The sequence below is a fragment of the Haliaeetus leucocephalus genome, unplaced genomic scaffold (genome assembly GCF_000737465.1).
Source record: "Haliaeetus leucocephalus isolate CR32 unplaced genomic scaffold, Haliaeetus_leucocephalus-4.0 Scaffold193, whole genome shotgun sequence".
Taxonomy (NCBI): domain Eukaryota; kingdom Metazoa; phylum Chordata; class Aves; order Accipitriformes; family Accipitridae; genus Haliaeetus; species Haliaeetus leucocephalus.
Window position 1 is genome coordinate 119,748 of NW_010972629.1, and position 10,058 is coordinate 129,805.

Genomic DNA, 10,058 nt, shown 5'->3' on the forward strand with positions numbered 1-10,058 from the left:
ACCGGGGGCCCCAGGGAGTTGTCCCCTGGGCAGGGGGCTGCGGGGCAGCAGGAGGGGCCACGGGACGAGCAATAGGGATAAGGGGTGTCCAGCCATTAGAGAAGCTGCCCCCCCCCAGTCCAGTAGCAATGAGGCCCCCGTGGCTTCGGGGTGGGAGGGCACTGGGGCTCGGGGCTGCGGCGTGGGGAGCCCTGGGGGTTGGGGGAGGGAATGACTCAGCCCCTCTGTCCCCACAGGAGTCAGGCGATGACGAGTACAGGGGTGACCAGTCGGACAGCGACGACGAGGTGGACTCGGACTTCGACATCGATGAGGGCGAAGAACCCGCCAGCGACCAGGACGAAAGCGAGCCTAAGCGCCGCCGCCGCATTGTCACCAAGGCTTACCGGGTACAGGCAGGGGGCTCCGGGTCCCCTTCCCAGCACTGTGGGCAGGGGACGGGCTCCTCATTAGGAAAAACTGAGGTTTAAATGAGGCCGAAGCCATGGCCTGGGGGATTTTTTCTCCCTCCTCATGTTCTCCGCCCCATCCCTTAGGAGCCCCTCAAGAGCCTTCGTCCCAAAAAGACGGACATCCCCAGCGGCAGCTCCCAGAAGCCACGAGAGGTGAAATCCATCCCCTTGGAGCTCCAGGATGACGTGGGAGACAGTGAGTGCAGGCAGGGCGGGACGGGACAGGCTGGAAATGGGCCCCCTCCAGGAGAGCTCCTGGTGACCCGGGCCAGCCAGTGCCTGCCGGTGAGCCCCATCGTCCTGCCACAGGCCGGAAGCACATGCGACAGTCAACGACGGAGCACACGCGCCAAACCTTCTTGCGCATCCAGGAGCGGCAGGTCCAGTCCAAGCGTAAGAAGGGTGGCCCCAACTACGACCGGCCTCTGACGCAGGAGGAGCTGCTGGAGGAGGCCAAGATCACAGAGGAGATCAATCTCCGCTCCCTGGGTGAGCCGAGCGCTGTGCCAAGGGGTGCAGGGACCCCCAAAATGGCACAGGGAGAGGGGGTGAGGGTGTCAGTGAGGTGCTGAGCCTCTCCCTTGATTTGTTGCCACTTTCACAGAGAACTACGAGCGCCTGGAAGCTGACAAGAAGAAGCAGGTCCAGAAGAAGCGGAAGTGCGTGGGGCCCGTTATCCGGTACTGGTCCGTCACCATGCCCCTCATCCCAGAGCCGGGCAAGGAGGAGAATGTAGATGTGGAAGGGTAGGTTGGGGTCACCTGAACATGGCCGCAATGGATTTTTTTGTGCCCCACCACACCCAGCCACACCCTGGCTCCTGCTGCTGATCCCTCCCTGGGCTCTGTTCCATCATGGTGAGGGAAAAGTGGGTTTTGGGCAGCACCTTAGAGCCCTGCAAGCCCCATGCTCCAGTCCTAGGGGCTGGCTTGAGCAGATTTGGCAGCTCTGCCCACTATGGGAGCTCTCCCAGGGTTTCTCCCCACCCCAGGGGTCTCCTGGGTACTGACTGTGGCTCTTGCAGGTTGGACCAAGACCCGCAGCAGGCCGAAGCAACTTCAGCCCCAGCTCCAGCTTCTGCCGGGAAGTGCTCCCGCACTTTCATCTCTTTCAGCGATGACGAAACCTTCGAGCGCTTCTTCCCCAAAGTGAAACCACCGCGGCTGCCAGTGCGGGAGATCTGCCCCGTCACCCACAAACCAGCTGTTTACCGTGACCCCATCACTGACATCCCCTACTCCAACATCCGTGCTTTCAAAATCATCCGGGAGGCCTACAAGAAATACATCACAGCACACGGGCTGCCCAGCGCCGCTGCCTCCGCCGCCCTAGGGGCCACCGCTCCCCCTGGTCCTGACCCCAACGTCCGTCCCACCCGCCAGAAGATCATCATCAAGCAGAGCGTCCCCACAACCTGAGCACCAGGGGTCCATGGGGGGCTCATGGCCGCTCCAGGTTGAGGCCTCTCCTTGCTCTGACTCTCGTGGGCAACGGTTCATTGCTCTATTTATCTCATTCCTACTTTTTTTTATATAAAAATGAAATAAATCTGAGTAGCCTGCATACAGCAAGGGTGCGGACTCTTATTTCCATTCATCGTGCAGTGCCTGCAACACCAGGAGACCCTACAGTAAACACAGGGTGCATACCACCCCTTGTTTTCCGAGACCCTACAATAAACAAGCAGTTCATCCCTGGTGCTGCTGCTCACAGTCCCGCACTGCCACAGGAGCCCTGATGACGGCGGCCTCACACACCCACCCCCAAATGCAATTTTGGGGGCTGGGGGGCACTTGAGAGCAGAGTCACCTAGACAGTCTTGGGGTGAAGGGGCATAAAATGTCCCTGGGAGGGGGCTCGGGGGTCTCCGAGGGTCTGCAGGGCCCCAGGCACAAGGTTCAGCCTCTCCCTGTGGCTGCTCCTCCTAGCCTCCCCATTCCCCCCTGGCCAGGGCACCCCAAGAGGTAATGGGGAGCAACCGGCTCACGAGGGCCACCCCCCCCATTGCCCAGGGGTGCCCCTGCCATGCCAGGGCGTTGGGGTGGAGCCGGCAGAGGGCTGGCAGGGCTCGATAACGCCTGGGGATATGTGATCTCGCCCCTCCCCGCCGCCGGCTCGCAGAATAAAACGCTGATCTCATGCCCTGCACGGCTGGAGCCCTTGGCTCAGCACCGGGGCTCACACCCAGGCAGGCTCCACCACCCCAGTCAGCGGCCAGGTAGGGCCTCAGAGTGGGGGTCCCAAGGGTGGGGTTCCCCAGGGTGGTGGGGGGCACATCACCCCCATGGACGCTGACTCTGGGGTCCCTGGGTGGTATTGGGGATCCTCTTTCCAAGGGATCCCCCACCCTGCAGCCCCCTGGCTCTCACCCATGGGTGTCTGGTCCCTCTCAGGGGGGAGCAGGTGCGCGTGTGTGTGTGTGTGTGTGTGTGTGTGTGTCTCCTCCCCCAGCCCTGGGGACACAGGTGTTGGGGGGCAAATCCCAACCTGGTTCCTCAGGGGGGACCCAACCCCGGTGTCAGGGGACTCATGTCCCCAGCGTTTACCCCTGCTTCCCCCCCCAGGGAAGTGGGGTTCTGTGCTGGGGGGCAAAGGGGCACTGGGGGGGGTCCAGGGGGGCTGGGGCTGCTGGACTGGGACCTTCCCCCCAAGAAGTGGGGGAGTCTAGGGGGGATACTGGGTCCTGGCCCTGGGGAGCACCTCGGAGCTAGGATTTAGTTTCCCCAAGAGCTCCCCAACCACACCGCCTTGGACCCCCACCCTGTGGTGCCCCACGGCCCCCCCAGCCCAGTGGGAACTCAATACCACCCATAGCATGAAGGTACCCTGCAGGTTGTGGCATGGAGGGGATCGCCGTGGTGTGTGGGGGTCCCCTTGCAGTGCAGGGCATCCCCCCACCCTAGGGAGCCTCTTGCCAGCTGCTCAGCCCCCCTGTCCTCCCCCCCCAGGCCACCTCCTGGTCCCTCACCATGACGTCCTACCGGCAGGAGCTGGAGAAGTACCGGGACATTGACGAGGACAAGATCCTGCAGGAGCTGTCAGCTGAGGAGCTGGCACAGCTGGACTTGGAGCTGCTGGAGATGGACCCCGAGGTGGGTCCCGGTGTGGGGGGGTGACGAGTGGGATGGGTGACACCCGGCCATCGGGGTCCCCCATGGGTGACATGGTGGGTCCCCAGAACATGCTGCTGCCGGCGGGGCTGCGGCAGCGGGACCAGACACAAAAGAGCCCGACGGGGCCGCTGGACCGGGAGGCCCTGCTGCAGCACCTGGAGAAGCAGGCGCTGGAGGCCGGCGAGCGTGACGACCTGGTGCCCTTCACCGGCGAGAAGAAAGGTTCGGGGACCCGGGGGGGACACACACACACCCCCACACACCACACAGCGGGGACGAGGGGGGACAGGGCCGCGCAGCGCCGGGTATATTTAGCTCAGCAGAACGGTCCTCGCCAGCAGCTCGGGTGTCCCGGGCGAGCTGGGTCCCCGCCAGCCCCGGGCACAGCCACCCCCTGGCAATGTCACCCCCCATATGGCCACCCCTGCAATGTCACCCCCAGTACAGCCACCCCTGGCAATGCCACCCCCCCATATGGCCATCCCCCGTAACATCACCCCCCCAGTACGGTCGCACAACCCCCCCCAGACTGTCACCCCCAGGCACAGTCACCCCTAGGGAGGTCACCCTCCGGCAGCAGCCGCATCCCCACGCGCCCCTTCCAGCCCTGTCCCCAGACCACCACGTCCGGTGTCACCCGGCTGGTGCGAGGCTGTGCAGGGTGTGACCCGCGTCCCCATGCCCAGGGAAGCCCTTTGTGCCCAAGAACCCAACACGGGAGATCCCGCGGGAGGAGCAGATCACGCTGGAGCCCGAGCTGGAAGAGGCGCTGGCCAACGCCACTGAAGCCGAGATGTGCGACATTGCCGGTGGGTCTTGCACGGGGCAGCCGCATTGCACCGCAACCTTGCATGAGGCTGCTGCATCGCACCGTGGCCTCGCATGGGGCCTCGCGCAAGGCTGCTGCGTCACACTGGAGCCTCGTGCAGGGCCGCTGCATCGCACGACAACCTTGCACAAGGCTGCCCCACAACATCGCATGGGGACAGTGTGTCCCACAGCGGCTTCACATGGGGGCAGCACATGGCACCGCACCGTTGCGCTGGGAGGGAGCACATTGCACAGGGAGGGAGCACGTTGCATAAGGATAAGCGTTGTATGGGGGGAAACGTTGCACGCGGCCAGTGTGTTGCACGCCTGCTGCAGCCCCGTGTTACACCCATGCCTCCTGCTGCCAGGCGTGTGCTGCCCCCCCCGCCCTGGGTCCCCGCCAGGGTCCAGCTAAAAGCAGCACCGTGCCCCCATGCTCAGCTTTCACAGCTGGCCCCCAGCCCACCCGCTCCCCACGGTTTCCCCAGCCCACCTTGAGCAGGGCTGGGGGGGCTGTGGCCACCCTCGGGGGGACACAAAGGGACCGGGGGGGGGTCCTGGGGCACCTGCTGACCCCCACTTCCCCGGTCCCACAGCCATCCTGGGCATGTACACGCTGATGAGCAACAAACAGTACTACGATGCGATCTGCAGTGGGACCATCTCCAACACAGAGGGCATCAACAGTGAGTGACCTGGGGACACGGGAACAGGGGACACGGGGACGAGCTCCCCAGGACAGGGGACACAGGGACCATGGGGCTGTTTGGGGTGGATTTGGGGACCAGAACCCCTCCGGGATCCCCTGTGGCGACCCCACACGTGTGTGCAAACATGTGTGTCCCCACGTGCCCGTGCCCCCATGCGCAGTCACTTGTGTCCCCACACACACGCGTATGCCCCAGGCGTGGTGAAGCCTGACACATACAAGCCGGTGCCGGATGAGCCCCCAAATCCCACCAACGTGGAGGAGACGCTGCAGCAGATCCAGGCCAACAACGGGGCTCTGGAGGACGTCAACCTCAACAACATCAAGGTGAGGGACCTGGTGGCAGTGTCCCCAAGGTGTCCCCAGGGTGCTAATCCCACTCCTGGGGTGACAATCCCCATCCCCATGGGGCTGGTCCCTATCCCAGGGTGTCTCCACGGCACCCCAAGGTGCTGGGGGGCATCACAGTGGGGCTGGTCCCTATCCCAGTGTCCCCAGGACGTCCCCGGGTGCCACACGCTGTCCTGGGGTGTCCCTGTGGGGCTGGTGCCTGTCTTGGGGTATCCCTGGGGTGTTTGTCCCCAACCTGAGTGGCTCTGAGGCACCCCAGGGTGCTGGTCCTCATCTGGCGGCATCCGTGTCCCTTTGGCGACATCCCACATCCCCTCGGTGCCATTTACATCCCTTGGGTGACATCCAGCACCCTCTTGGGGATGCCTCTGTATCTTTGGAGACATCTACACCCCCTCGATGCCACTTACATTCCCTTGGTGACATCCTGCATCCTCAGGGATGTCCCCATCCCCTTGGTGACCCCCACGTCCCCTTGCCATAGGACATTCCCATCGCCACGCTGAAGGCCATCTGCGAGGCCATGAAAACCAACACCCACGTCAAAAAGCTCAGCCTCGTAGCCACCCGCAGCAATGACCCTGTGGCCAGTGTGAGTCCCGACCCCGTCTTCCCCATGTCCCCACACGTCCCCAGACAGGGAGGGGACACGGTCCCCTGCCCCGGCTCCATCCTGGGCACCAGCAAGGCCAGGTGACAGTGGCTTTTCCACCATCAACTGGGGCATCGGTGGCCCAGGATGTGCCAGAGAGGGGGTGCCAGCCCCGGGGGACACCCCGAGGTGACACCCTGAGGTGACACGCAGGCTGTAGCTGAGATGCTGATGGAGAACAAGACCCTGCAGAGCCTCAACATTGAATCCAACTTCATCACCAGCACCGGCATGATGAACATCATCAAGGCCATGTACCACAACACCACCCTGAGCGAGCTCAAGGTAGACAACCAGGTAAGGACGGGCACCCATGGGTGGCCCAGGGAGAGGACATGGGTGTCCCCAACTTCCTGGCCACACCCAGTTTCACCCTGGCCCTGCAGTGCCAGAGGCTGGGCGACACGGTGGAGATGGAGATGGCCACCATGCTGGAGCAGTGCCCCTCCGTCGTGCGCTTCGGCTACCACTTCACGCAGCAAGGCCCCCGCGCCCGCGCTGCCATCGCCATCACCAAAAACAACGAGCTCCGTGAGTGTCCTCCGCATCCCCTCCGGGGCAGGAATCGCAGTGGGGGGTCCCGGCCCTGACCCCCCCATCCTCTCCTCTGCCCCCAGGTCGCAAGCAGAAGAAAACCTAACGACGCCCCCCAAGGCACTAACAAGCTCCGGCTCCTGCTCCCCGGGGCTGCTGTAAATAAAGAGGACGGAGAGATGCGGCTTCAGGACCCGTTTGGATGTGTCTCGGGGAAGGATTTGCGCATGGGGGCCAGAATCAGAATTGTAGGGATGGGCTGAGGGAGTGTAACACTGCTGGGGAGGCAGTGGGGGTTCCCCCACCCTTGCAGGGCTTGAGGCCCCTGTTAGCCTCCAGCCGTTAGTCCATGGGGGCCAAGCCGGATGGCTGGATCCCCTCAGGGAGCAGCAGGGCCGCAGGGTCGGGGTATTTATACCCGGGGGATTGGGTTACAACACTAGGAGGGGTGGGGGGAGCAGGGCAACCCCTTCCGGTGGGCAGCCAGGTGCCCCTGTGGCACAGAGCCGGGCACCCAGGGCCCGTGGGGGCTGGCACCCATAGCCCGGTAAGGCAGGTGGGGGGGACACAGGGCCTATTTATAGGTCCCACCACCTATTTATAGTCACGAGCCAAGTGAGCGGGTAAATCCTGGTGCTCAGGGGTAACATCACACTGGGCAGCACTGCCAGGGAGCCCCCCCAGGGACAGGGTCCAGCCCTGGGGCCCAGAGAGACCCTTGGGTGGGTGGTGGGTGCTGTCCCAGGGGCACGAATACCGGCTCAGGGTGCAGCCCCATAAACAACAGCTCTATGGGTGCCCCCCAATGCGGGAGCACCTGCAGGCACCCAACGGCTGGCAGAAAAAGGGGAGGGGAAACTGAGGCAGGGGGAGGGCAGCACAGCTGGGTGCTTTCTGAAGCACTGGGACAGCTGCCAGGGCTGGGGAGGAGGGGGAGAACCCAGCGCTGCCACCCCGAAAGGCCATGACCTGCAGGCAGCTGCCAGCGTGTGAAAAAATGAGCGTGACTTGGGCCAGGGACAGGAGGGGATAAGGTGGGGATGGGCCGAAGCCCACGTCGAGATTGGCAGCACTTGCATGGCTCTGGCCAGGATAGAGACACCCCAAAAAGGCAGCAGGTTGAGCACCCCATGGCAGCAGAACACTAGGACCCCCAATATCACCACTCCCCAGGACCTGCCACAATGGCTCAGACACCTCAGACCTCTCCAGCTGCCTCTATTAACGGTGGGGCTTGGGGACAGCCTGAGGGGACTGTCCCCATGGGGACCGGTGGGGCAGAGGGGGGCCTCAGGCTGGCAGCAGTACAGGTGGCTCATCTTCGTCAGAGTCGAATTCAGCGTTCTCGTCCTTCACCCACTTGCCGGAGCGGTCCTGGATCCAGCCGGCACTGGGGACGGACAGACAGACAGAGGGAGGGAGTGAGAGGCAGCTCGTTACAGGGTTCCCCGCGCCAACAAGGCCTGAGACTCACCTCCGCAGCTGTAGGTATCGCTCCAGGGCCTGGCGCCTCTCAGGGCTGAGGGCTTCGGGCTGGCTCAGGGCCAACGATGAAGCTTTTCCTTTGCCTCCTCGCTGCGTCTGGGCCGGAGCTGCCTTCGGTGTGTCTGGGAGGGCAGAGAGGGGCTGTCGAGACCCGCAGGAATGGGAGAGGCCCGGCTGAGAGCCCGGGTGCCCTGCCCTGCTGGTGCTGGCACAGCCCTGGAGCTGCCAGCTGGCCCTTACCCACTCGCCCACTGCGGTGCCCCAGCAGCAGGGCTGCAGGGCTGGCATCCACAGCTTCTCCATCCTTCTGCGATGGCAGCGTCGGGGCGGCACTCAGCCCTGTCTGGGTCATGCCAGCTCGCGAGCTGCTTCCCTCCACCCTGCGATGGCAGGAGGAGTCAGGGCCTTATCCCACAAATGCCCAATGGTGGTGAGGCCACAGTGCTGCCGGTCCCTCCTGGAAAGCCCAGAGCTTTCTCTTGTCCTCCAGCAGCGAAACCAAAGGTCTTACCCCGTCCTCCGGCAGCAGCTGCTGTAGGGAGCTGCTTTCAGCAGAGCATTCCGGGCAATCCTCCTCGTCCGTGCCAGAAGAGGTGCTGGGGAGCCCTGGGGAGAGGGGACAGAGCTCAGGGGGGCATGGGCAGGGGGTCCAGTGGGGTGAGGAAGAGGCATCCGCACCAACCTGCATGCCTGTCTCCTCTGCCTGCACCTCCTCCTCATGCTGCCGCTTCTGGGCCACGTCCTGGAGCGAGCGCTTCCTGCCGTAGAAGCGCTGCAGGCCTGGAAGAAAGCAAAGGGGATGGGGGGACGCACTCGCTGGGCACAGCCCACCCCACTGCCAGCCTCCCACTTACTGCCCATGTGCTTCTTGCCAGCCCTGTGGACCGTCAGCACATCCAGCGTGTCAAAGATGGGGCGGTGGGCACACACCGTGCAGGCGTACCTATGCCGAGAGGGAAGGAAAAAGGTGCCATCAGGACCCCACAAGCAGCTGGAGAGGGGGCTGCTCTTGGGGCTCTTGCTCACCTCCCGCTCCTCAGCAGCAGTGCCTCATCCTCAGGGATGTAGTTGGCCAACAGGTCCGCGACGCGTCTTTTCTGGGAGAGACCAAGGGGGCTGGGTGAGCACTCGTCCCCCCGAGCCTGCTGCTGGGGGGGGAATCTGCCCCCAGTTCGCTCCACAGGGAACCAGTCCTTGCCCCCAGCCCTGTTCCCCCTTAGGCCAGGAAACCTGGACACCCTGGTGACCCCCCCCTCTGTGGGAGCAAGGCGGGGGACAGGTGGGGGAATTGGGGTGTCAAGGCTGGGGAGGGGGCGGTTTGGGGGATTGCACAGGTTGAGGCAGGGGAAGGGGGTCATTTCGGTGTGCGGCCTGGGCCAAGGCGGGTATTTGGGGCGATGGGAGAGGAACCCTGGGGGGGCGTCAAGACACCGCAGGGGTGAGGGGGAATTGGGGGGGCAGAGAAGCATTTGCAGGCAGGGACGACGGCGGGAAGGAACGGTGTTTACGGGCAGGGAGGAGCGGGGAAGGGCTGGGGGGAACCGGGCTGGGGGGGCAGGCCGGGGCAAGGCGGCGAACCCGGAGGGGGTCTGGGGGACTCGAGGAGAGTCTGGGGGATCCTGGGGTGGGTCGTGGAGGGGCCGAGACCCACCTGCAACACCCCCAGCTGACCGGGGTCGTCCCCCTCCCGCTTGAAGGACATGACGGCCCCGGCGCCGGCCCGCGGTTACTATGGGAACCACCCTCCTACCGCCCAGCTTCCGGGTGGCTTTTCCCGGCGGGCTGCGCGCGGGAACGAAGACCAATTAGAGAGTGCGAGGGGCGGGGCGGGAGGGCCTGCCGTGCCCCCAGGATGCGGAGGCCCCGCGGCATGACGGGAGTTGTAGTTCCGTGGTGCCGTCCCTGGCGGGGGGAGGGGCAGAGAGCCCCCCTGGGGGGAGGGATGGAGGGGG

The 10,058-nt window shown here is 64.5% G+C and overlaps 3 protein-coding genes across 3 annotated transcripts in view; 2 read left to right on the forward strand and 1 right to left on the reverse strand.

The window, feature by feature from the left end:
• VPS72 (vacuolar protein sorting 72 homolog (S. cerevisiae)) overlaps positions 1–1,958 on the forward strand; it is a 4,800-nt gene extending 2,842 nt beyond the window's left edge. Inside the window, exons 2-6 of the mRNA XM_010565597.1 lie at positions 237–389; positions 537–648; positions 762–941; positions 1,057–1,198; positions 1,477–1,958. Of these exons, the coding sequence (XP_010563899.1) occupies positions 237–389; positions 537–648; positions 762–941; positions 1,057–1,198; positions 1,477–1,870 (981 nt within the window). The 3' untranslated portion in view covers positions 1,871–1,958. The remainder of the gene's footprint in view (positions 1–236; positions 390–536; positions 649–761; positions 942–1,056; positions 1,199–1,476) is intronic.
• Positions 1,959–2,554: 596 nt separating this feature from the next.
• Positions 2,555–6,797, forward strand: TMOD4 (tropomodulin 4 (muscle)). The gene is given in 11 exon segments (XM_010565484.1): positions 2,555–2,632; positions 2,635–2,670; positions 3,440–3,544; positions 3,631–3,787; positions 4,252–4,374; positions 4,972–5,061; positions 5,281–5,411; positions 5,920–6,027; positions 6,241–6,384; positions 6,474–6,618; positions 6,705–6,797. Coding segments are annotated over 11 exon segments (1,104 nt in total). The 5' UTR covers positions 2,555–2,590; the 3' UTR covers positions 6,728–6,797.
• A 1,034-nt stretch (positions 6,798–7,831) lies between these two features.
• On the reverse strand, positions 7,832–9,842 carry LOC104830521 (sodium channel modifier 1-like). Its single transcript, XM_010565485.1, has 8 exons — positions 9,758–9,842; positions 9,133–9,203; positions 8,961–9,049; positions 8,789–8,886; positions 8,618–8,712; positions 8,359–8,486; positions 8,096–8,228; positions 7,832–8,011 (listed from the first exon to the last, which is right to left on the reverse strand). The coding sequence occupies exons 1-8, from the start codon at positions 9,806–9,808 to the stop codon at positions 7,912–7,914; spliced, it is 765 nt and encodes a 254-aa protein (XP_010563787.1). The 5' UTR covers positions 9,809–9,842; the 3' UTR covers positions 7,832–7,911.
• Between the last annotated feature and the right edge of the window lie 216 nt (positions 9,843–10,058).